The 27,103-nt window shown below is 40.2% G+C and overlaps 1 protein-coding gene across 4 annotated transcripts; it reads right to left on the reverse strand.

The window, feature by feature from the left end:
• Positions 1-62: 62 nt before the first annotated feature.
• On the reverse strand, positions 63-26,830 carry OGT (O-linked N-acetylglucosamine (GlcNAc) transferase). 4 transcript variants are annotated; one of them, XM_055817689.1, is made up of 22 exons: positions 26,595-26,830; positions 22,726-22,906; positions 21,393-21,636; positions 19,878-19,946; positions 16,775-16,891; positions 15,803-15,882; positions 13,968-14,163; positions 13,593-13,733; positions 13,282-13,382; positions 12,927-13,080; positions 12,727-12,828; positions 12,279-12,458; positions 10,880-11,038; positions 9,179-9,268; positions 7,062-7,187; positions 6,142-6,312; positions 5,902-6,018; positions 5,657-5,824; positions 3,482-3,634; positions 2,015-2,267; positions 1,706-1,829; positions 63-1,123 (listed from the first exon to the last, which is right to left on the reverse strand). In XM_055817689.1, exons 1-22 carry the CDS (start codon positions 26,629-26,631, stop codon positions 949-951), a joined length of 3,138 nt encoding a protein of 1,045 aa, XP_055673664.1. In that variant the 5' UTR covers positions 26,632-26,830; the 3' UTR covers positions 63-948. The 4 variants fall into 4 exon arrangements, with proteins under 4 accessions (XP_055673664.1, XP_055673665.1, XP_055673667.1 ...); XM_055817690.1 differs by having other exon boundaries at positions 22,726-22,876; positions 26,595-26,829; XM_055817692.1 differs by lacking the exons at positions 21,393-21,636; positions 22,726-22,906; positions 26,595-26,830 and adding an exon at positions 18,112-18,256 and having other exon boundaries at positions 19,878-19,952.
• Positions 26,831-27,103: the final 273 nt, after the last annotated feature.

Consider the following 27,103-nt stretch of genomic DNA (forward strand, 5'->3'; position numbering starts at 1 on the left):
CCTCCCCCCGGTCGCTAGCAACTCAGACCACTTCCCCGCCAGCAGAAAACATGAAACGCCGGTCAAATCAAACTGGCAAACCAAAGCTTTATTTTTTTTTTTTTCTTCCAAGTCTTTGCTACAGTACCTAGGACTGCTGCGCCTCTATACATAATTCACAATCGTTCCTGAAATCATCGGTTATTTGGCACCAGTTTGTGTTTACCTTCAAAACACTTGTGGGGAAGGGAGGATTAATTTCTGATCAAGATTTGGTTTTTCCAACAGAATAGGAGCTGCCGTCGTGAAGCCAAATTAGCTTGAGTTATTGGAGAAGCTTAAAAACAAAAAAAAAACCCCAAATCCTTACCTAAACCAACACATTACAGAGAGCTCCAAAACAGAGGTCAAACATTAAAAGGCTGATATAGGCTTGAGTGGTTTATAAAACCTATAAAAAAAGACTACACCAGCAAATATGCCCTTTCAGTCCACACAGTTTAGAAATTAATGCAGGGAGCAACACTCGCTAGCTGGAAATCTTGTCATGGGAGAACCACACATATATACCAACAGGAGTACCCCAAATCAAATGTTAAAAAGCTCCAATTCCCAATCCACGTAAAAGGAGATTCACAGGAAGATTCAATCGATCCATGAAATCATAATTGGTTGGGCAGTTCAAACTTCCCCCAGCAACCACTAAGTCACTCATACAGGCTCACATGTACACGGCTCAATCCCATTCAAATTCCTCATGGAATAAAAGGATCCCAGGCTCTACTGAGTCTTTCCCTATCATGCAAGAAATAAGTCTGGCTGTGCTTTAATCACCATCATGTATTACTTCAGCCACAGAGTACCAGGCAGATTAAGTAGAAATGCACAGTTTTTAGCTCATCATCTGCAGAAGTGTTTGAGAGGCTCAGATCCTGGAGAGTTCTAGGTGGGCACACAGTCAGTCTCTCTTCATGCAGACTCAGTGGTCTCCACTGGCTTAATCATGTGGTCTGGTTTGTTGCCAGCAGCATAGTGATCCCACATCTGAAGATAAAGCCGCTCCAGGTCCATTGTATACTGTTTCGTGTTGAACAAAGGACTGGATATTCTCTGCTTCCAGACTTTGCCACGTATTTTTTTCAGGCTATAAAAAAACCCAAACCCAACAGTTAAAGCAGTCGCAAGAGATTCCAAACACTTCACAGTACTGCTTGCTTTTGAAATCTACTATTTTCAGCTAACCCAGAACTGCCAGTACAACGGTTTCAAAAATATCTGCTCCCCAACTTCCACCAAATTTATACTGCTGTTCCATCCCCTCATAATTTCAGATACAGACTACCACATAACTCAGAGAGCTGCCACAGTAACGCATTAACTTGTTGCATTATTTGTAATGTAACTTTTTTTTTTACAGTACAATTTTTGATTTGTAATAAGTGACAAACGGCTTAATCTTCAATTTAAAAAGAACAAAAAGGTGAAATATATTGCACTTTTTACCAGGTAAGAGCCTGCAATTGTTCTAAATGAGCAATTTACTGTAAAAGCAGAAGCTGGCTTAACTGCAAGACAAGAAACCTCTAGATGAGGATTGCCTAGCTATTTTAAATATTAAATATGTAATCTGCAGGATTAAAACTACTGATAAATCTCAGCACTGTGCCCAACTACAAGCACTTTACATTCTTGATGTTACCACATCAGACAGTACAAGTTTGCTTACTATTCCAGATCAGTTCCCAGTTTCACAGCAATATCTTCGTATTCCTGTCTACTTTTTGCAATGAGCTCAAGACAACCCAGGCAAGTGAGCTGGGAGGCAGCAACTCGTGATGCAAGAGTCTCGCCTGTAAAAAAAACCATAAAAATTTGATAACAAGAGTAACCTTATCAAGTAACATCAGCAGAGCATGAGTTACTTTCCTTTTGCCTCTATATGAGGCAACAAAGTTTATTGGGTTTGCTCTTCATTATTAAAAACCTAATAATACTCCAAATCCATCTGTTCTGTGTAGGTTCCCCACTGCATTACCTGGCATGGTGACCATAGGAGTCCCAGCCCAGAGCACATCCATCCCAGTTGTGTGCCCATTGCAAAGCGGAGTGTCTAGACAAACATCAGCCAGTTGCCCTCTCCTCACATGCTCTTCTTTGGGGGCAACAGGAGAGAAGATTATTCGGTTTTGGGAAAGACCCAAGTTTTGTGCATATTGCTGAATATTGGGCTCTCCTACAGCTGGGAAACGTAGCAGCCACAGCACACTGTTCGGAACTCTTTTCAGGATCTGTAACGAAAATAAGGAAGCAAATACAGAAAGTTCAGTCAGAAACATCTCCTTTTCCAAACAAGAAATTACCATATACCAAGATGTAGCAAAAGGCGCATTCAATACTTCATTTTAATCTTCTGAGATACAGAGCAAGAAAAAAACCAGATAATCATTTCAAGTGAAATAATTCAGATTGCATTTCTAATTCTGCTGAAAGAGACAGCAACTCTGAGCAACAGTTCACAGAACGCTACTTAAGAGAGTAAATCTTAAAATTTATGATCTCATTTATTTACAGGCCCATACTATAGAATATAAAAAAATTACCTGAGGTAACTCTGCACCACACTATAAATTGGACCTTGATACAGACGCTCAGTGGTCAGATCTATCAATTTACCACCAGCCAAGGTCAGTTAACTTAATTGTGCAGACTAGGGAAGCCCAAAGTTATTTCACAATGGAGTTCCAGCATACTTAAGCTGTGGCAGACAATTTTTCACTGGCTAGAAGCAGAGATGTGATTTGAAGTCAGTTAAAAAATTCTATATTCCATTAACACCAAGTCCTGCAACATGAACATCTGTCCTGATTTTAGCTAGGATAGCATTTTCTTCTTAGTAGCTGGTGCAATGCTGTGCTTCGGACATGGTGTGAGAACAATGTTGACAGCACACTGATGGTTTTAGTTGTTGAGGGGACACAGCCAGGACAGCTGACCCAAAACTAGCCAAAAGGACCTTGTGTATCACTGGGGGAGGTTGGCTGGGGCCTGCTGATTGCTGCTCAGCTGGGTGGTGAGCAACTGTATTGTGCATCACTTGTATCTTGCTCCATTCCCTTTGGATTTTATTCCTCTCCCCTTCTCCTTCATTTTCATTATAATCATTACTATAGTTGTTATTACCATTACTGTTTTGGGGGTTTCCCTCCTATTTTATTTTAATTATTAAATTGTTCTTATCTTAACCCTCAAGCTTTACACTCCTTTCCCATTCTCCTCCCCATCTCTCAGGGGCGCAGGAAGAGTGAGTGAGCAGCTGTATGGTACTTAGTTTCTGGCTGGGGGTTAAACCATGACAGCATCATAAGGATTCAAATAGCTCAGGGTCAATGTTTTCCATAGAACAGTAACAATTTTAACCTGCACGAAGTTTCTACTAACTCGAACAGAATAGGTATGTTCCACAAGTCTGACCTTAGATTTTGTATTACATACAGGTACTCACATTGGCCCACATCTGTAAAGTGGAAGGATCAATCTTATACAGCTGATTAAAATTACAGTATACAACAGCATCCTCTGGTAAGCCATACTGAGAACGAGTAGTAACAATTATAGTCCGTGGAACTTCCTCACCAGTTGCTGCTTTGTTGTTAATCTAAAGAGAAAAAAAAAAAGCTATTGGAACACTGAAATTGCAGCAAACAAGACTACACCCTGTGGGACTGTAATGAGACACACTGCAACATCTGTTAGCATCACAAGTTAATGTAAGCACATCCTTGGTTTTATTATACGAAACAAAATTGTTTACTTAACTCATAACAAGAATTTAATTGGTATGCATCCATGCTTGTGAACACTGGGCATTTTCATGCCCTTTCTGTATCCCCCTGAAAATCCAAGTAACTGGAATAATTGGAATAATGAATCATATAAAGAAGCATTACACTTGGACTGCTCCCCTCCTTACAGTCACTGCATTTCCTTGCACCCAAAAATGAAATTATGACTTCAAGAAGAATAAAAGAAGTCTTTAGAAAGCAAAGCTGTTTCTTGTGGTCTGTTTTCTGGTTTGTATGTTTTGTTTTTTCACTGTTGGTTTTTTTGTGGTTTTTTTTTTTTTTTTTAAGATAAAAGACAACAGGCACAGAACAGATAGTCAGGACTAAAGATACAGACTAACATGTAACTGATAAACTGTAAAGGAACCAGCTGACAATGAAATAATGGGAAACGCTGAAAGTTAAAACTAGAAGTGTTACTAATAGACTTTAAAAAATGAACAGATCTTACAGCCTTCACAAAGAATAGGAACATGCTAATAAAAGACAGCAGAGGACAAAGTTGGGATAATCAGAATATCATGCAAGAGTCTTGAAGATTAGTAAAATGTAAGTATGATTTTTAATTTTTTTTTTTAAATAATAACAGGCAATCATTGGATCAAAGACAGATAAAAACGTCAATACAGACAGGGCAAAACTTAAGAGCCTTTTTCTTTATATGTGTATTTTACATACATACATATTTAAAATTTAGCTCAGTGGCAGTGTGGCCAGCCAAAGTATACCGTTGACAAACCTGACATGAATGACAATACCTCACTGTCACTGACTCCATTAGAAGATGTATGAGATAATCTAGTTCAACAGAAGTTGGTAAAATGCTACTTATCCAGGTCACTGAGCAGACCTCAAACCCACACTGCACATTTCTCATCAACCTATGCCCAGAAGTAGCCGGTATCAAATTAAAACAAGCACAAAGAAGGATTATATTAGTGTGATCAAAAGATAGAAATCCTGTTTTAGAAGTGTACCAACAGAGCTTGGATTGTTACATCTTGGTGGCAGAGTGCCAAGACAAGAATTCTCTATTATTCTCAGGGGACAATAACTTCAGAAAAAAATGCTAATAAGCTTACTGACCAAACTAACACATGACCTATTACCTTAAATGAAAGTCTCTGTTATGAACAAAAGAATTCATAAAAAGAAACCAAGGCATGAGATTATGAATAGAGTAGTGATAATAAAAGGTCTAAGAAAATGATGAAAAACTCTCCTGAAGGACTGTAAACTGAGTAAAATTCATAAGTCAAAAAAGTTATGCCAATGTCAAAATATAGTATTTTTAAAAAGAACAATTCTGCAAAGGAAGAAGTAATAAACAAAACCAGTAACTGTCACGATCACTAAAATCCAATTAACTGTTAAGCACTGAGAGGTGACAGTATAGTGCATCATTAAGGAAGATGTAAGGAGATAATACGTGCTGATACAGTGGAATAACTTTGCCTGTATTACCCAGCCATTTTTTTCTAAAGGAATAACACAACTGAAACTGACTAAACAGCTCACAAATGCTGCAGGCTGCAGGCAATGAACAAATCTTGCCTTTAAATTCTGAACAGCCAAGTGTCTTCTTTATGTAACAAGATTAAATTTCTTCGGACTTCAGACAGCCTTGTGATATAACCCGTCTATCTTCGGGAGGAAAGATCATCTTCCAGTACATCTGCAGCTTCCAACACATTTGCAAGTTAACTTCAGTATGAGACTGACTAAACCATCGTGACAGAAGACAGACATTTGCTTGGAGGTTTTTCTTCCTTGTTATGTTAAAACATACAGATACAATGTAAGACCCAAGAGAACAGTATCTTGAAGTGCCTCACCTGAGTAGTTGCTAATCCATTACTGATGTTGAATCCATTAATAGTTATCTGAATTTGCCCACGATTAATCATCTCAATCACAGCTTCTGCAATTGTGTTCATAGGAATGACTGGCATACTGAGGGCAGCATTGCCGTCTGCATTGTCACAACTGTCAGGACACTTCATCTAAGATAAATCACATAAGCATCAGAGAAAGTACCAGCTTCAGTCCCTAGAACTGAAAACAAAGAAGTAGCTCTCACCTTAACAATCTTGACATCGGGGAGGCTGTCAAGGAAAGCCTTCAAGTCAATGCCATTCAACACAATCCTATTATCATAAATATGACCATTGGACTTGAAATCAATAACTGCTTTTTTCTGTTAAAAAAAAAAAAAAAAAAAAAAGAATTTTTTAAAAATGTAAAGGTTCTTTACCAAGCACCATTTTATGAAGACAGCTATGGAAAACACCTGCTTTTCTTGGTCTATTTTCCAACATACCTTCAGATGAGGGAACATGTTGGCATGGTCTCCAATAAAGAAAGTGTTTGGCATGTAAGCTAATTTCTCCGAATACTGCTCAGCCACCTCAACTGGTGAAGTTTCTTTATCTGTGATGATATAATCCATGAACAACGCCCCACTGGTGCCAGGATACCCTAGCCACATTGCCTAAAAAACAAGAAAGCAAGGGTCCAGTCCCAGCTGCATTGCAAAACTAAATGAAGGTAAAAATCAATACATTTCAAGTTATATTTTTCACCTACAGATTCAAGTTCCTTCTTTGTGCTTTATCAACTGAACAGCAACCACCAACCCAAACTTTTCACTATCGAGACAGTGAACAGTTCAAGGATGTTCTAAAATAGATCCCTCAAGCAAAAGGCCAAAGTATCCAGCTATGTGCAGCTACGGCCAGAATACCAACCATCAGTGATAACAGCTTCTCTTACTTAGCTTGAGACAAACTTTTGTAGCCTAGAGTAACTCCAGTTCAGGCTTCTCCCATTCTCTTTCCACAGGCATTTTAGAAAATCCTTAATCAAAAAATTGACTCTGACTTATTGTAACTTGAATTTCACTAAAACTTGATATTAAAACACCACAACTAATTTCCACAACTGCTTCAAATACCCTTTTTTTTGTCCTCACTAATGCAAGAAAGCCCGTGGTGTACAGGAACCTCACAGAATTAAGTTCTCATTCAGGACAGTCAACTGACCATAAAGCATATAAAACAACTCAGACTCCTCAGTTTCAACAGAATGATCCTATTTGCCTCACATATGCTAAGCCCTATAAAGTCTCTCTCACTTACTGATCAACATGAACCTTCAGAATTTTTTTCCACTCTGCCAGAAGAAAAAGAGAAACTTCCTACTCACAAGTGGTTTTTTTGAGGTACAGAGCTCTCTAGTTACCTGAATAGGTGCTGGTCTCAGGGCAAATAATTCATTGCGGGCTCCTTTGGTGTAACCATTCATATTAATGAGAATGTGTATCCCATCCTGATGGATGCGGTCTGCTGCTTTTCCATTACATGGTATCTGAAGAATAAAGAAATACATATATAAAATTTATTTTCTTTAAATAAAAAAAAAGGTTTTTTTCTCAGTCTTTCAGTAATAAATGTGGTTAGTCATCAGTGTACCAATAGATAAATGTCAACTGCATAATTTAAGTGAGACTTAAATCCCATTACTTCTGGTTTTATAGAGGTGCAAGTCCTCAACTCGGTCAAAAAAACCCTGCTGAAGCCAAGAAAAACATAAGTTTGCTAGACGCAGTTGAAGCAGTTGCTGACAGAAACTGTAACTGTGGCAGGTACTTGAAGATTGCCTCTGCACATTCACATCAGGAGTGATGCCTAGCATTGCCAAGCTCAGCAAGTCATGCAGAAAAATATCATATGTGAACCACAGAAAGAACTCTGAGCAATACTGAAACTGCTTCAGTCCTTGGCTAAATCAAAAACAAAGAGCAGAACTTCACACAAGGTATTACCAATGACCTTCAAGAAGAACAGCAAAGCCTTGGAAATTACAACGTGTTTCTTCCTGTCTAATACTGAAAGGTAAATAATTTTCAACAGTTTTAAATTCCTCCAAGAATTATAGTCACCTACAAGCAGATAAAAGAAAATACTTGATAGATGTCTCTAGTTCAGCAGTAGAAAAAAACTCAGAAGCTAGAAACTGAGGCTATATAAACCACCACAGCCCCACCACCACTTCTGTAAGCTCTGATCATTAATTAGCCTTATGTAGGGCAAGATTCCCAAACTAAGGCAATACAGAGAAATTACTTCAAGCTGAAGATCAAGAGTAAGCCAATTAGCTACTCTACCACTAATGCTGACTCACCCTGCAATTAATATGCACCATAAAAGTACTTCCTTTTTGTAAAAAGGGAAAGCTACTTCACACTTCATAGCAAGGCAAACAGATGCACACAGGCAGTTGTATCAATGAACAGACAACAACTGGAGTTCCCACCTTAGTTTAACTTTCAGTGAGTTACACTGCTAATGCAATAGATCACAGCAAACCATTTCTACCCGTTTAACCCTTCTGTACAAATCTTTTAAGAGCTGCACTATAACCTAAAAATACAAGTTGATGCCTCAATAATTTTAAGTAAGAAAACTCAGTGTATCACTCCGGGCAAAGGAAGGAATTCTTCCTAGATAGCTGCTAAGTGCACCAACAAACATGAAAATGCTGTCCTCTCTTACTATGACCCAAGGCTTTCTCAATGTCCACAGCTGCAAAAGCAGGGGGGGACAACAGATGGCTTTCCACAAGCATAACTGAAGCTCATTATTCTAAAAGAACATTTTAAAGGATCAACTTTGCAAAATTTATCTCAGAGAGCAATTCTGCTGACACCAATTTAGCACTTTTACTTATGAGAGCAGGTCCTGAATAACATGACGAGTTTAAAAACTGCATGCAAGTTTTACCTATGACCTAATCTGGGACTGTCCAGGTGCCAATCCAGTTCCATTATTAATGTACCCTAATTATCCTGTGTTGCTTTAGGGTTTTGCAGGTTATCTTGAGAAAGTGTAAATCTTTGACTTCTACGTACACTGAAATTAACATCAGTTTTCACACAGAACTTAACAAATCAAACTCACCTGTATATGTTGCCAAAACAGCCTTTTGATAATGGGGCAAAATCCCCCCATTAATCATCAAGCCTCTATCTTGCCTCACTGGAGTAAAGCAAGCTTAAATATATTTAGAGTTGTGGCATCTTGACTTAGTCATATCTAAATATCATGGATATTATCTTAAGACCTAATGGAACAGTTATTCAATATTGCTAACATTACTTTCTAATAATCACACAGAGGTCACGCACTAACCACTGCATCCCAGGTAAGGTAACACTAATACACCTACAAACTCCAAAATTCTCAAGACTAACATCAGCCTCATTCAAGAAACATTTGCAACTAAAAATCTCAAAACTACAGGCTGGTCTCTTCCTTCACTTACATCTGCTAAAAGGTCAATGCATCAAAGAAGCTCACCTGAGATAAATCAACAAAATGATTTGCTTCAGCCATCACTTTTACACGGAAGTTTGTACCATCATCAGGACTCAGGGCGTAACAGAATACCTAGAATACGAGGCACCGAAATTGAGTATCTGCAACAACTTGCCAACTAATAACTTCACTATAAAACATACGGTATTACAATTTTAAATTACATTAGCAAAATTACATCTAGTTTCATACAAATTATATTCTATTTGTGTAGCATTTGCCAGCTGAGAAAGAAGTGCAAAAAATAAGGGGCATTTGACACATCTGCACCAGGTCCCAGTTTTACCTAGTTCTGGCGCTAGGGTATGGTACTGCATCTTGCAGACATACACACAACGTTCTCATCTGTGCAAGGTAATTTGAACAAACTTATTTGCATATGCATTAATTTCTCTAAGAATGCCTTTTAGAAGACACCTTTGAACTTGTAATTAGTGAGAATCATAATTATGAGTCAGGTTGAACAGATAAGCTAAGCTCTGGGGAAGCTTTTTAACAGATTATATTAAACAGTGACTAGTTTTCTCCAATTAAGAAACTGCAAATGTATCTGAGAAACTCGAAGTTGCCAGGTTATGTAAACAGGCATCTTAAGCTAACCTAGCACATACAGATACAGAACCAATACACAGAGAGATTCTTGCAGGACGAAAGCATGGTTTTAGTAAAACAATAATAAACTTCTATTTAGTATTTAAATTAAGTTCTGTGGAGCTTTATAAATCCAGAACAGGAAAGACTGCCCTTTGTCTCAAGCTGACTCAAGGATAACGGTATATTCTCCCCCACACCCCATGTATTCAGCCCACCAATGTAAATGTTTCACGATCTGATTCATAGTCATGCTTCTGATAACAATTCAAGCAAGCAACTCTGCCACAAGGACTTCAGACTACAAAGACTTCATGACCAGGAAAAATCAAGAAAGTTAGGAAAAAGTCCCAAAACAACAAAAAAAAAAGATTCATAAAAAACACTTTTGCAAAAAGGAAACACAATCCTTTACAAGGACAAGCAAATTCTCATGTCTTGGAAAGCAGGAGCTCAAGACCAAGGCAATTTAAATAGTCAAAGAGCAAACAAAGTAAGTGGGAATTAGTTTTGTTTACAGCCTCAGTCCCTTATCATGACACCCAAATATAGACGTGACTGTCTTTAGCATTGTTAAATTCCATATGCTCCTTCTGGAGTAAATGTAGTGTATCATTTCCTTTTGAAAAAGATGTAGTCAGACCAACCTCAAGTTCATGTTTGTGATTCAGGTATCCCAGACAAAAATACATGTAACAAAACCAGCAGCGGAGCATGAATAAAAATAAGATGCATAACTGTAAATCACAAGTAACCTGACAGTAGTACCTCGATGCTGAAACACAACTACTCAAAGAAGAGCAGCTGAAGCTTAAAAAAAAGTTTTCCATAGGCCACCAATCCTACCTACAGCAGTTCTGAGGACAGGTATCTAATCTGCCTACCTTCTAAATAACACTTCATATTGGTAAAGAAGGATGACTCAGGCTGGAGAACTCTTCAACTCATTAAAAAACACCTGCTAAGAAAAAGCCCTGAACACCTGGAAACTAAAGTTTGCCTTTGCCTAGTTTACCTGTCTGCACCAAGAAAAAGAAATTGCCACTTAACAGCTGTTATTTAAAGCTTTAAGCATTCCATCTGTATTTTTACCTCAAATTTGTCTGGGTTATGCATGCCTGGGATTGACTGCATTAGGTGTGAGGTTGGATGGTTTCCAAAATCAGAGCTCACGTAGCCAATACGAAGTCGACCTTCACTGGCTTTTAAATCCTTGGGATGCTCATATGGTGGTTTGTGAAGAACATTAATCTGTCAAGAAAATATACACAACTGTCTATAAACTCCAGAACCAAACCCAAATGCTCAACAGAGGGGAAAAAACCCCACCCATGAGTTGTAGAATTAGCCTTATGCCACATTCAAGTGGTCTGTGGGCATCTATTGTTTCGAAACTGCATTATACGTAATCCACTGGAGCCAAGTGTAATGCCCACAAACTGTGTTACAAGTGGGTACTGTCACATACCCACATGCAGCCAAATAAAGACAGACATCACTACTGCAAGTTGACATTTCTACTTCTCTACCAGTTTAACTGTTCCATCCCTAATTATTAAATATACTGACACCACACCACTATGACTAGGGAGTTCTCAAACTACAAGCCACTTGTGACCCGAAGATTACTCCTGTGAAGTACCACAGTATGCTTTCTGTTCTTATGCTGACCATCCTCCCCAGACATCAGCTTGTAGCCACTATCACTGACAGGATTATTAAGCTATTAAGACAAGCCAATCTGTATGCTAAGTGTTATCTTCTGAAGTCTGAGATCTTTACATTAGTTAACCAGACCCTTCCACTGGCTGACAGTGTATTTTCAGTTACAACTGCTCAAGCAGTCCATCTCAACATTCACAAGCGTCAATAGCTGTGACTCTCTGGCTGAAAAGAAGAAGAAGTTGCATCAACTTATAGTTACAGAACTCGCCACCGACTGCAACTGCAGTCTTGACAGCTTGAGGTGATGTGCGGTCTTGTGGAAATGGCACACAGTTAAATAGTAACAGCAAGAGAAGCTACATTTTTGGGAAAATCTACTATACATAAAGTATTCCAAAACAGATTGACAGCAAATACTCAAGTACCTCCTACTGTGATGCACCACCCTTGCACATTGCTGCCATCACCACTAAAGTGAGTACATTTCAAAATCCCAGAGCCTATCAAAGCTCACAGGTTCCAGCCAGGATTCGCTAAAGGCAAGTTCAGGATCCAGGCACTATGAATGATGGAAAGGACCAGATTTTCAGAAGTATGAACACAGAGCAGCCTGGATCTGTTTTATGGTCAGGAAAGACTATTTTACTCACTCTGCTTTTCCAAAACAACCCTTGCATGTACTTTGCAAAACTAGACGAGTACCACTACATCCTACCTCTCAGAAACCTTACAAAGGCTAATAACTATCTGAGTATTAGATTTTCAGTGGGATCAAGCAAAACCACGAAGTACTTCAATCATAACTGGCCTGTATTAAACTTCCTACCTTGTCCAAACACAGATTTCCATGTCTCTCAGCAATAGCCTTCCTAAAACTGTGAGAAAGGGGATACAGCATGCTATGATGTGGGTGGACAGAAGGTAGTCTGTTTTTCTCCAGTTGATCAGCTACAATGCTAACAAGCTTCTTCATTCTTTCATCATAGTCTGTCCAGTCACAGACAATCTAGAAAAAGGAAAAAATAAAAAGAACATTAGGACAACAGCTCCCTTTGATCTTTATCACATATTTCACAAGTTGAGGCTCATGCTTCTTCCAAAAATAGAAGCAAGAATCTTTGGTTATTACTGTTGATGACTTATAATCTTATCTTCTGATTTAAGGCTTAAGTTTACCCTTCACATTTAAATTAGTGACTGGTTGAGATGATCATGTTTAGCATTTGCCGCACAAAAAATCTTAAGAATTACAATCAAAGCCCCATCTTCCTCACCTGCAAACAGTGGGCCAAGTTGCAGTAGGCATCTGGGAAATCAGGCTTCAGTTTCAGAGCAGTGCGGTAAGAGGCAATGGCTTCTGGTATATTCCCTGAATCCTATAAAGACACAGAAATGAGTCAGCAGATAAAAATATACTTAAAAGTAACTACAGTGTCCCACCATACCCTAAGAGTGAATCATTCACACGTGCTACCTTGTGAATAGAGGCCAGGTTGCTGTGGGCGTCAGCAAAAGCTGGGTTTATCTGAATGGCACGGGTGTAGCACTGTAGAGCTCCCTGAACGTCCTGCATCTCCTTCAAAGTATTTCCCATATTAGAATAAGCATCTGCAAATGTGGGGCTGATTCTGAGAAATAAAGATAATATATTGTCATCAACAATTAAAGCTCCTCCTCCATTGAGGAGACATACCTGTACCCAGACCTTATGGTTTGCAAAGCAATTATTTCAGTGAAAATATGCTACTGTAAGTCACTCTCTGCAAGTCACAATCTATGGCACTGTCCTTTATGAAAGGCTGGGACTATTACAGATAGTATCCATTTACCTAATAGCCTCTTTGTAATGCATCAGAGCTTCCTGTAACTTTCCTTGCTGTTGCAGAACACTTGCTAAATTTGAATGCGCAGCAGCAAACTCCGGAAACACCTGGAAGAAAAAGAAGTAGAATCAATCTCTCAAGTGCCCCAAGTAGACCATATTAAAAAAATACTTGTGCATTTCTTACTCTTTCTTTTACACAACTTGTGTCTTTGAGCAGACACTCCCCCACTTACAACCTAAGAGGGAAAAATCCTCTGTTATATTACACACTCCCAACTTGCATCCCCACCTGTCCCTGATCAAATTCCACTGTACCTCAAGAGCCTTCCGATAAAGACGGACAGCTTCCTCAATATTCCCCTGTTCCCGTTTGATGTTTGCTAGATTGTTGAGAGAATCTGCATGAGTGGGACAAAGTCGAAGAGCTGTATTGTAGCATTCTTCTGCTTCTACCACCTTCAAAAAAAGGGATATTGTTGATATGGTAATATTTATTTTAACAGCACTGTTTATAAGAAGTCATTACGCAATCACTTTGAACAGGTTCAAGGTGCAGGGTTTCCTGAATTAATTCTTCCTTATGACTAGAGGGCAGCATCCCATCTTAATAGAGCTGGTAACAGCTAGCGTCTAAAATACACTTTCACAGTACTTCTAAAAATTTTACAAAGGAAAAGTAGCACTTCTTACACTGCCTTTCTCCTTCAGGGCGTTGGCCAAGTTACAATAGGCATCAGGGAAGTGGGGCTGTAGCTCAATAGCCCTCCTGTAGGTGTCTATCGCTAGGTCTATTAGTCCTTGCTCATAATACACACAGGCAAGGTTGCCATGTACAACTGCATGATTCGGACTCAAACTCAAGGCTCGTAGGTAAGCTGCTACAGCTCTGTAACAAGAAAAAGAAGGCAAACAATCATCCACGGAGCAGTAATTATATTTACCTTGGTCAAAAGAATAACCCATATTAAAACCCCCCAAACTTCAAGGGATATGTATTATTAATACATTATACACAAATTTGTCCTGTAAGACGTTACTGAAAATGCAGAAGAGCATTGCCTGAATTAGAACCCCAATCAAGGGATGAATTAATTATACATGTTATTTTAAAACTATGCTGAATGCTGTAATGAGTAGCAGACTAGAACAATTAGGTTGTCAAATAGGAATGTTTTCCTCCCACCCGATGCTGTACAGTAATCACAAGTTAAGTCTTCTGGAAAAAAAGTAAAGCCTTTGCCTACTTCTGTTAAACACTCTTCATTACTAAAATAAGAATGAGACTTTGGCTCCATTCCCACCCAGCCCCACCCCCCTGACCCCAGTTTATTATTCATTTCATAAATGGTTTGGGTTGAAAGGGACCTTAAAGATCATCTATTTCCAGCCCCACTCTTGCTGTGCCACGGGCAGGGATACCTTCCACTACATCAGGTTGGCTCAAAGGCTTTCAACACTTACAGGGAGGATGAATCCACAACTTCACTTGGGCAACCTGTTACAGTGTCTCACCACCCTCAGAGTAAATAGTTTCTTCCTAACATCTAATCTAAACCCACCTTCTTGCAGTTTAAAACCACTACCTCTTGCCCTGTCACTATGCTCCCTGGTAAGGAATGGTTGTGCCTTATCCTGTGTAAACAGGTGTAAGGGGATTCATTATTCCTCTGGACAGGACAGTGAAGAGACACTGCACAGCAACTGTTACAATAGGAACAGTAGCTTAAGGCTACATGTCTTCATCCTCTCTGCTAACCAAACACATGTATCAAGCTTTACTTATACTTCAGACTTTACTTTCTCCAAAAGAGAGATCTTTGATTATATGCTCCTACAGTGCTATATAAATACTGTACGTATTAACTCTAATCTGATTTCTAGAAAAATCACAACAGTATACACAGTAAGTAGAATCTCAAAAAGTTGATGTGAAGTCCAAAATGTTGAGGAAACATTCTCCTATTTAGCTCATTCATTTGTGGTTAAAACAGAGATCACTGAATGATTTACACTGTGCAACGCAACTAGTTACAATAACTAACCTGTTCCTTGCAAGCTTTTATTAGATTTGGAGCCACAAACCACAGCTACCAGAAATTATAATCCAATTAACAGATACAATATAGACACTGCATACAAATAACACAGCCTGGATTTTCTTACAGAAACAAAAGTAAGATATACCAGGTCAGAGGTCTTGAAACAAGTTAGTTCAAGACGACAGCAACAGTACTGCAATCCAAAACAGTAACATGATGCCAACACGTAATAAATACAGAAACACTCATTTTTAACATTTTTATTAAGTACAGGAAAGTGACAAAAAGGAATACATTCCACAGGACCTTAATTTTTTTTAGAATTCAAGTAACTCGCTCTGTATGCATTTCAAAGCGATCTGCCTGCTTAGCTTACAGCACAAATCTTCACTATACAGTCCAAAGATACTTTACATCAGGATACATAATTTCTATCTTGATACATCTGACAGGCCACTAACAGAGTAATAGTACTTATCTGCTTACCTGTCAAATATTCTTGCCTCCTTCAGGACATTTCCCAGATTGATGTAAGCATCCAAAAAATTTGGGTCAAGTGTTACAGCCTGAAAATATTTTTGAATATTAACAGTTTTGAGCATTAACAGGAGAACATTCTATGAAACCTAGCTGGTTTTCTGTTTGCTTGGGGTTTTTTTAAATTTGATAACCCCAATCTGTAAGCATCTAAGACTTTACCCATAACCTAGTAAAAAAGAAAACTTAAGCTATAGAAATCAATCACAGAGCATCCAAGTTATTTATCTGTAGAAACAAAACCATACAGTACCTTCAAACGTATTCATTTGCTTATCTAGTCAGTTGCAACTACTGCAGAATAAAGCATTAAAACATTTATTTCACATTAGGCTGATTATACTTAACACTCCTACCTACCCACGCCACGATGCCTTTAATTTGGGGGTGGGGGGGGGTGGGGGAAGGTATCAGAGAACTAGTTAATGACACCAATCTAAGAATTCTGAAACAATAGTGGTAAAAAATAATCCTGAAGAAGAGGAACTAGTGTGTCACTTAAAATTGTTCTCCTCAGTTACCCATAGGACTGTAATACCTGCAACAAAATCACAATGAAAAAAAGATTTTAAGCACAAAGTAGTTTCTCCCTCTAACACATGAAACATACAAAACATCACTCCCATCAAATTAGATTTTTAAAAAGTTTATTCCAGAAAAGGATTGTAAAACCACTTAATGAATTTTCTTTTACATGTGTGTGAAGTCTTTAGGGCAACTGTAAACATATCTCTGTAGTGGCACACAGGCAGTCCGAAACATCAGGAAGTAAAAAAAAACCTGAACAACTATTAACATAGGATGTTAACTAAAAGGATCCAAAGAACTCTGTTCTCTGCTGATCAAAACATTTAATCTACAAGCAGACAACTGCACGTACGTTAAAATCTAGCAGTGAAGCTGACTGGCTTAGATAGTTACCTTTTCAAAGTGATGAATTGCAAGCCAAATTTCTCCTTGGGCATTGAAAACACAGCCAAGATTACTCCAAGCCACTGCAAAGTTTGGTTGAGTCTCAATTGCTTTTAAGTAACAGGCCTTGGAACAGTTAAAGAAGAGAGATACAAGGGAAGGGGAATATTTGTAAAAAGAAAAAAAATAAGAAAAAAATAATTGTTAGTATGCCTTCTCTAACCAGCCAAAAGTGACCCTGCAGTATAGGCTAGCTTGCGCCAAAACTAATGCGCTGCAAACTGTTGTTGATCCTGCGCCAGCGCAAACCAAAACCCAAGTGCAAGCCCACCATTTTTCAGTTATGCTGGTAACAAATTAACATGCCTTTAGACACCAGGTCACCACAGAAATAATCTTCAAAATAATTTGAGTAGTTCAGCGGAAATATCTGCCATCCTTAGGTACACAAAAAAACCCTAATGTGTAAATACAACTTTGCTGTGAAATGTAATTGTTAAATTGTGTAGCATTCTAAAACAGACAGAAATTACTTAAAAAAATAGAAAAACTACTGAAAAAGATGAAGCCATTCTTCGGTTTCAGCTGTCCTTGTCAAGTGAGATGACATACCCCATCCGTATCTTGTTTCCCTTCCCCCCCGCCCCACCCCCAAATACATCGAATCATCTGCAGCTTCAAAACCTCAAATGACAGGATTGCATGAAGGTTTAGGTCCCTGTAATGCAAGCGCAAGAAATCGCTGCGCATCCTAAACAGCACGGCGCCACGCTATCGCTGCGAACTGCTTTGCTATATTGATTGCCCCTAGATCCAGTGAACGGCCAACCAGAATCATTAATCTACCAGACAGGCCCATAACAAACTCTCATATTAAATTTGATATCTGGACTCTTAAATGTGTTACAACCCAATTTCATCCAAAAGGCTGCAGCCTGGAGCTTGGGCAGTCACCCAATCAGAGATTAATCATCTAGTCAACCGTTCACGAGGGCTTAATCGCACGCAATGCGCGTTACCGCTGCGCAGCCTTTGCGCTACTGCAGGATCACAGCGCATCATCAGAAGAGCAGAACGCTGCAATCCAAACAAAGAAGAAAAAAGGAAAAAAATGAACAACCAGAAGAGTTAGAAGCTTTTACTATTAACTATCTCCAATTATTTCTTTAAAAATATTTTAATTTACTTTTACTTTATTTCTTTGAAAGAATTTGTGGCTACTAGTATAAAATATTCTTACATTACTTGCTTGTAATTAAATATTTTAAGCTGTTTCTGAAGCCACAAGACAGAAGATTCAGGCATGGAGGCAAATGGTTTTGCTGTGGCAGTTACAAACCCGTTACCATATTTCTCATCATGTGACTTTTCGGTGCGTTCCTTGCTGGAAGAGGAGGAGGAGGTGTGTGTCTGCCCTAGATCCAGGCCTCGAGCTCCCTTCAGCGAGGCACCTTACGCATGGAATAGGAGGTTTCACCCACCTGAAACCTTCTAAATACAATATCAGTGGTGAAAAACCAAAAACAAGAGAGAAAATAAAACAAGATCATTAGTAAGAGTTCAACAAAGCAATTGCATTTTTTTGGATATGTCTTAACACATGGGAATGAGGACAATCTGTCTGTAACAAGGGAGACATGCAGAAGGGAGAGGGTTAATCAGGGTAATTGCATACAGCAGGGACTTTTTTTTTTGGAAGAAAGGCTCTGAAATATCTACAAAGAAATTAAATTTTAGTTCAAACTGTAAGGAATCTGCTGGCTTGATCTTTCAAATGGACTGATAACCAAAGAAACACATTGCAATTTACTCAAGATGTTTTTCCTCATTTATTAAGTTCTCACAAAACGGAATAACACTTTCAAACTAGGTGTCTCCAGAGCTCTGAAACAAAGAAGTCAGCAACCTAAGGCAGGCGCAGTGTCTTGGCCTATACCAGTCACACTAAAGCTGCAGTGAAGTGCAATTCATGTTAGCTGTCCGCTTGGTGGGCTGAGAACCAAGTGTCTCAAAGACTGTTCAAACTGTGAATGCTGCTACAAAATATTTTCAACCTGGATCCGACCAAATCAATTAGGCTGCCCTAGGATGGTACGCACATCCAAGTTGTTAAGAGAAGTCAAAAAGATAATGAACTTTGAACCCGCACTCCAATTACCCCATAAAGATCATTAACCCTCCCCAAATGGTGCTGCAGCCAAACAGACAGCTACGCTGTTCATACACTCCACTTTTTAGCATGCGCGTGGGGCTTGGAGTGACAGACGTGGAGTCCAGAGTGTTTTCCGATTTCTCCACACTCCTCACCCCTGCAGCGCGGACGCGTAAGGTGGCTTGTAACAAGACAATTTCTTTGTGCAATCCAAGTTTTAACATGCCAAGAATTTTAAACTCATCTTGGTGTTCGAATTCTCAGTTTAGGAAACACAAGACTGCTAGAAGCCACCTTTCCACTACAGCAAGTTTTCTTTCGATCAGTTCATTTCCCAAACAAACCAGCTTTGTCCTTCTGATTTCTTTATTTTGGGGTAGGGGAGAGGGAAGACATGAGAAAAGATATTCGGGGGTTTCGCATACTGCAGCTATTGATCGTTTACTAGCCTTTCTTCCACTATCAAGGGAAGGGAAAAGTTAAAAGAATAAAAATCTTTAAAAGCCAATATTACAAGGTAACATTTGGATAAGTTTCTTCTCCACTTACAAGCCACAAAGGACTTTAGAAGAGCAGCATTTTCAATAGCACCTGCATCGTACAGGGATCTCGAGCTAACCACAGGCTCTCTGCTTGGCACCAGCAGGCAAGCCTCAGATTTGAAGGACTGTTACTTATTTCCAGATAAGAGCATGATGGAGCCCCTGCCCAATACTTCAGAATGGTATCAGACAGTCTAGTTCAGCAGAAAGGCTTGGTAATGTTCCATTTCTTGACTTAAACCAACTTTTAAACATGGACATGCCATATCTTGCCCTGCAACTACTCTGGGGTGTTTCAGTGCCTTCAGTTTTCAGCAGTTTCTCAGACTGTCTGTAGATCAACGCAGATTTGAAGACTTGGTGCAAAGTTCAAGTTTTCAAAACACTGACGTTTACATGTATTCTACCCAACACCTACCTTGGCTTCTTCCAAGCGACCCAGGGCTTTGAGCAGGTTCCCCAGGTCACTACGAACACAGTACAAGTCCTGGAAAATCAAAGTCATACTATCAGCTTCAGGACTTCAGACACCCCAAAGGTCTTCACAGAGAACTTATAAAGAACGCCCCAGCCCTCTACAGCTTATTTTTAATTCTTAATAAATACATCACAAGTATCAATTACTTATTCTTGACCTAACATTACAGCCAACAGATAATCTTCCCGGTTTTAGTACTGTAAAAATACAACTCTAAGAAGCAGAAAGTAGCATTTCATACAATCCCTCTTTATACAGAAATATAAAACTGAAACCAAATGCCTCTGCCTCCAAGCAGCTTAAGTTCTTTTGCCATATGTACATGAAGATCCCCCCCCTTTTTTTTTAAAGCATGACTGCAAACCTGCATTCTTAACTTACACCACTGCCATTATGATTTTTTAATAGATTAAATACAGCGGTTTTGCTTCCTGTATCCCCAAAGCAGGTTTTCGCCCTGTTTTTCCCACTAATCCATGCGTTTTAAACAGCCCTGCCACTTATTCTTTCACTTGTAACCACGGCACAGGCTGCAACTGCATTATCTAACAGTAGAGATCACAGAAAACGGGGACGTTTTTGTCAACACTAGCAAATGGAGTTCTAACCTAAACAAAACTCAACTCCTCTAAGAAAAAACAAGATTCCGAGCTCTTGTTGGACTGGGTTTGCATTTGCTTTTCCAAACAAGAAAGGATATATGCACACTAGACAGACGATGCATTTCAAGTGCTTTTTGACAAAACATACAACCAAACAGCAAGCAGATACCATCTTTTTTAGTACTATAAAAATTATTTGAGTACAATGCAAAATGAACAGAAGACAGCAGTCTGGTAGATCGTTTACTAAAAATGTCAATTCAAAGCAGTTACAACCAAAAATCCAAACACTGGACCTATTTTATTGGAGTCACTTATAAACAGATACTCAGTTTCAGCCTATAAAACATAAAAATGACATTTCTGTAAACCAGACAACAGTGGAAATTAAACCAGGTAACTTTTGTCACCATGAAATTTCTGACTTTGTGATAAAGTAATACCTGATCATTTTTCAAGATCTCACATTCAAGTGTGAGCAGAGATTCTCTCACCGTAATAAGTGTGCCTTAAAAAGCACACAAAACTACATGAGGTTATTCACAAACTTCTCACTTTGGGGGAGAAAAAAACACACTCAAAGACCAAAATAAAACCCCAATTCCTTGCTTTTCTGTTATCGCAACAACACAGGCAAGTACACAACCAGCAGCCCTTACTGTATTGCAACACAGAACTTAGAACTTTTTGTGACAGAAGTCTTCCAATGATCCTTAAGAAAGTATTAAGTATACCATTAAGTTTATGGTGTACAGGTTATAGGGAAGGATTATCACTTGTTCATTCTTTGAAACCTGCTATTTGTGTGTCCTGGGACAGTACTAAAGCAGAAAGAAAATAAAGTGTTACTTACAGGGTTGTACTGAAGGGCAGACACATATGCTTGTACTGCTCCTTCCATATCACCTGCAGCTACCAGCGCAGCAGCCAAATTAATATATCCATCAATGAAATCTGGTTTGAGGCGCAGTGCGTGTCTATAATGTTCAATTGCTTCTTGTAGCTGTCCACGTTCCTTGTACACATTGCCTAGATTTGAGTAGGCTTCGGCCAACAGAGGATTCTGTTTAATAGCTAAAGTGCTGAAGTGAGCAGACCTGGAAAAAATCAGACAAGTTAGCAAAAAAAACCCAAACCTAAACAAAAACCAAACCAAACAAAAACAAACAAACAAAAAAAAGCCCACCTTTGACTTTCAGCATTTACCTATTTTCCTAGTTACTTAATGAACATTCATGCTTATTTCAAGCCAAACATACAGCCAACAAATCTGGACTTACAGAGCTGTCCTGTTTGTTTAGCTTCTCATAGCTTAAACTATCATCTCCACTTTTCCTATTTTAGATTCCACTGAAAACTCTCATTTGCAATCAGTAGCATTCAAGTCACCTCACCAAACCTGAGCTCATCTCAATTGGAGAAAGCACTACAGAAATCCTGCAAAGCCTCCTTCAACACTTGTATACTTTGCAATGTTCCACTCAATACTCTTTTCAAGAAGCAGTAAATAGCTGACAGATGTAGATGTAGAATTCCGTTGTATCCTCCCCCATTTTATTTTTCCATATCTGAACTGTTATTACAACTTCATTCAGAAGCTCATATAAATCTCAGCCGAAAGTTCTTCCTTCCTTCACCATCACACACATATTTACAGATAGAAAAAGTGCATTTCAAAATGCTTGAGGCACAGAAAGCAAGATCAGTAACAGGCAAGCAGAAAAAATATAAAGACAACTTTCAGATGACAAAAATCGTTAACTGATCATGCCATTTTGCGACATTTTTGTAACTTAAAAAACAACAACATAAACCCAAAACCCCCCACAATGCAGGTGGAATAAATAACCAAAAGCTTTTGTTTACACATGTAAATACCTCCAGTACACAGAAGTGTGGCTTACACTCCGATATTAATGTGTTCAATATGAAAATAATACGAGAATAATGGCAAGATCTGTTGCTTGTTGTAAAGCAGTTCCAATTTGTATTTCTCTTACTCTAACAACATTAAAAAAGTAAAAACATTATTTTTGACCAGTCCTTACTGCTGCCATGAAGTCAGTCAGTGCTTGTGTTCAGTGATAAAAACAAAATGCTAGAATAGAACTTCTGTCAGCTATACTTAGTACTATTACAAGTTCAAACCATAAAGAAAGCTTGACAGAACACCTCAAGTCTCCTACCTGTCCAATCTGCGACACTGGAAGTGAATGGACGATAGTAATAAAAGCACACCAGTGTTATCAGGCTCTTGTCTCCAAAGCTGCATGCAGTGTCTCTCTGCTGCTTCAAAGTCTCCTGCCTGATACTCACGATGAGCCAACTCCGCTAACCCTTGGAAGGAAAGCATACGTTTCGTTGGTTCTGGAGAATCACCAAAACATTTAAGGGGGGAAAACAAAAAGTTAGATAATGGGAACAAAACAAAAAAACAGAACAAAATGAAAAAGAAGTGTACACAACTGAAGGATGAAAAGGTTTGAAATTACATAAAACACTACAGCACGTGGCAGTTTGAACTCTCAGATCTTCGTGTCCCCACCTATTACTATTTCTAACATCATCTGTACAAGTCCATGACTTCATCAGCTAGTAATAGGAAGCATGTAGACGGTAATGACTGTGAATATTTGCAAGTCAACCATTTTCCATTAACCTGAGATATATTTTAAAAGATTCCTGGCACGATACTGTACTTCAGCTCACAACAGCAGAAGTGCTGCCAACAGAACAATAACTCTCCTCACTCTCCCCAACTGTAAATCTTATGTTTTTTAGTATTAAAAATAAGTTCTAAAAACCTATTAGGGAAATGAAGGACAGCAGAAAAAGACCTCAAAGGACTTGAACAAAAGAAAGTTTTGCTGTGTCGGTAGTGAAAGTCCCTTAAACAACCAACAAAAAAAAAAAAAAAAACCACCCACAAAAACTGTGTAACATTCCTTGAGTCCTCTACACTCCTACATTCTCTGTAATGAGGATTCCTTCATAGAAAAACAAAATGGCCTAGGAACAACATCTGATAAGAGACAAACACACACTTCAATGATTATGCAAATGGTCTACAGAAGGAACCATTAACAGACAGGGTACAGGAAAGGAGTTACTGCTTCTGGATACTTAGCTGCAATGGGATTGACACAATGTTTTTTGTATTTAAGATCCAACTGTGAAGAACAAAATACTTAAATAAAACACCACCTGTTTTAGACAACCTGAAGTGTGAGAAGTGAATTTCTTACAAAGCACAGTTCTGTATTAAAATATAGAGAAGCGTAGCTTGAAAAAAAACACAACCGTTCATCCTAGAAAGAAGTGCTGACCTTCAAATTCTGCCTTTATACCAATGATTATTACTATTAAAAGTCTTAATTACTGCAAGCATCTCTTATTTTTCCTCCTGAAGTCCAGCGTTTCTAGTACTCTGCCATCACTTGATTCCACTTATGAAACACTTCTAAACTGGACATACAGAGTTTTACAATTCTGAATTTAAACGAAACAGAAAAATCCTTCCTAATACAAGGAAGCACTTCAATATCCAAATACACACATCTTTGCACTTCAGTATTGCAAAACTCCTCTGAGACTCATAGTTCTTTTGTGAGAACTTTAAAGATAGCAAAATAATCACAAAGACATTAGGTCCAGAGTTACTATCTAGTGTTTATTTTATGAAACTGGGATTTATCTAAAATAATTATTTTCAAAATTGCTTTTTGAGCACTACGTTGAAGACAAGATTGTAAACACTACATAATTTAACTGAAGTTGTTTTTCTAGATAGTATGTTGTCTCTGTCGGCTCTAAAAACTTGAAGCGTTTCACAGTAAGTTGGAACTAGCAAAGCTACTTGCTTTCAGATACTTGACAAATTACTAACCAAGTATTTTCATCAAGATTAGATTCCCACTTCCTAGAAGCCTAGCTTAATAGTTTTCCAAACCCTCGCTAAGGCAAAAGTGGACTTCAGTACCTAGTTAAACCTGCTAGCAATAGCAGGTAACAACTGTTACCCAACGTGAGAACGACAGCACCACTTATGGAAGTCCAAGGAGCTGACAGTAATGATGATACTGGAGTACCAACACGCTGTTCCTCACTCCCTCCTTCTGCCGTTGTTAGTCCCTCTAGCAGTCGGTGTATTTTCAAGTTCTGCTGATGGCACATACAAGGGGAAGCAGGACAGAAAAAGCCTGTCTCCTGGACCTAACTGAACCATTTCTTCTTCAAAAAAATTTCAGTAGTGTTATTAAATTTCAAAGCTAAACCAAAAAAAGAACCCAAAGTTTAGACTTACAATTCTTACGACCACTTGGAAAGAAGCTAAAAAACATTACACAAATGTTACATTTTGCCAACTTAAGCAAAAAGTGAAACTGAAGTTGTAACTCCCAGGGCAAGAAAGAAGGTGGTGCAGAAATACTGTATTTAATACCTCAGAATAATAATTGCTAAAAAAAGCAACAAAATAAGTGAAACACTTAACATTTTCTTTCATTTATCAAGTCTCTTCACAAAACCACCCCCCCCGAGGAGATGAAGGAGACTGATCACTCAGTGTAAAACAGGCAGTCATCTACCTCCAAACAAGTATTTTAGCAATGATCCTTGAAAAGTTCATTGAAAAATAGGAACCAGAGAGCTAAGTCATAAAGTTCAAAATGAGCTAAACTTTTAATAGAAAGTTGGCTGGAAGAAAAGTTCTACAACCCGTAAAATCCGTAACACAGTGATTGCATAATTCAGTGTCTGCTTACTGAAACCATTGGTAAAGAAAATAACTGCAGCAAACTGTCACAGACAGAAAAATTCTTTATCAAGCCTTGCATGCATAAATTTAGGTACCTAGGCTAACCTGTGCTACGTGCTTTGATTACGACCTTGGAAACACCTAGTACATGCTATGACAATGACCCTTCCTGAGACTTCTACAGAATGCAAGCAAAATAAAAACCCGCACAGAACTATCACAAGTGTACCCAAGGCCGTTTTTTTCCCCCAGAACTAACATCCTAAGCACCCACTACATGCTCGTGCTCAACCTTACATCTGGGTAAAACCTAGGCCCGAACAGGAGCCACAACCATCTGCGACGCGGCGGTGACAAGGAGCACAAGATGCTCTCCAAGCATGCACATGGTTCTTTTCACCTCCACAGATCAAGGATGCTGCAGCCTCGCTGACGAGACCTGCAGATCTAGCTGAGGAGCAATGAAATACTGTATTGCAGCACTTAGCCTCTCCGTTTCCACTTCTGTACCACGACCATTCCTTTTTACCTCCCTATCTCTGCACTGCTATCCCATCCTCCTCCATAGATGCTATTTTTTTCCTGCTTTTCCCAGGCACCTTTTCAGCTTTTCAGACCCTTCCTTCCCTCTGGTTACAGAAAGACCTCAAAAAATCTGGGGCATAAAGCCGCGCTGACCTTTTATCCTTTCAGTGAGCAGAATACTGCTTTTTACTGCTTTACGGGGACAGCGACATTTCTCCTCTTCTGTCGCCCGTCCCTCAAGTTCCAGATGTGCAGGCCAGATGTAGGGCAGGCCCTTCCTTATCGAGGGCACGCTATCTCGCTGCCCAGCACAGCGGTGCTCCCTGGGCGTAGCTAGTGATTCTAGACCAGTTAAGCCGCGCTCTGGGTCAAGTTTTCACCCTACTTCGCCCTCCGCAAACACGCAGTCACCTGCTGTAGATAAATTTAGCAGCAGGAGACCAGGGCGGCAGGAGCCCCCCCCCAGCGCGGCCCGCAGCGGCAGCACCCGCCGGGGGCCGAGCCCCGAGCCCGGGCCCGCCGGCGCCCCGGGGCGAGCGGAGAGCAGCACAAAGGCGGCAGGACCGCGCCGGAAGCCACCGCCTCGCCCACGCCGCCGCTTCTGGAAAGTTCCGCCGGGAGCGGGCCCGGCGAGCGGGGAGCGCCGCGCTCGGGGCGGGCCAGGCGCGGCCCCGTGGGGCACAGGCCGCGGCGTGGCCCCGGGCGGGGGCAGGGCCCAAGCTCCGCAGGGCTGCGGCGGTACCGGCCCCCGGCGCGCCCGGCAGCCCACGGTACCTGTGCTGTCGGCCACGTTCCCCACGGAGGTCGCCATCGCGAGAGGGGGCCGGCGAGGCTCGGGCGGAGGCAGCGGAAGGGCGGCGGGTGCGGAGGGGCCCACTCGGCTGAAGCGGCCGGTGCAGGACCGAGGTGCCCGCGGTCCCGGCGCGCTGAGGCGGCGGCGGCTCCCGAAATGGCGGTGGCGGAGGCAGCAAACTGCCGAATGGCTGCTGCCGGAACTAGCTCCCCCTGGCAAGTAGTCCGGGCGGAGCCAGCCAGCGGGCCCGTACGAATCCGCTGTGCGCCAGCGGAGGGACCTCTACCGGAACTTTCCCCGTCTCCTTCCGCCCAGCGAGCCCCTCCGGCGGCAGCGGCGTACGAGCGGTCGCGGGGCTCAGCTTTGTCAGCGCGGTATCCTTCCGCGTAAAGCCGTTGCGACAAACGCCGCCGCACTGCGCGGGCGCAACCGCCCCCCGCCCCCCCCCCCTTCCTCCGCGGTGCCCCGATCCCCCCCCCGCCCGGTCCCG

The sequence above is a fragment of the Falco peregrinus genome, chromosome 13 (genome assembly GCF_023634155.1).
Source record: "Falco peregrinus isolate bFalPer1 chromosome 13, bFalPer1.pri, whole genome shotgun sequence".
Classification (NCBI taxonomy): Eukaryota; Metazoa; Chordata; class Aves; order Falconiformes; family Falconidae; genus Falco; species Falco peregrinus.

Coding starts and splice junctions, on each gene's coding strand:
- OGT (XM_055817689.1), bottom strand. CDS start 26,631: ATGGCGACCTCCGTGGGGAACGTGGCCGACAGCACAG. Junction 14,164..15,802: donor GAGGCAAGAATATTTGACAG/GTAAGCAGATAA, acceptor TTCTTGTTACAG/AGCTGTAGCAGCTTACCTAC. Junction 6,313..7,061: donor TGAGACCAGCACCTATTCAG/GTAACTAGAGAG, acceptor CTTGTTTTTTAG/GCAATGTGGCTAGGGTATCC.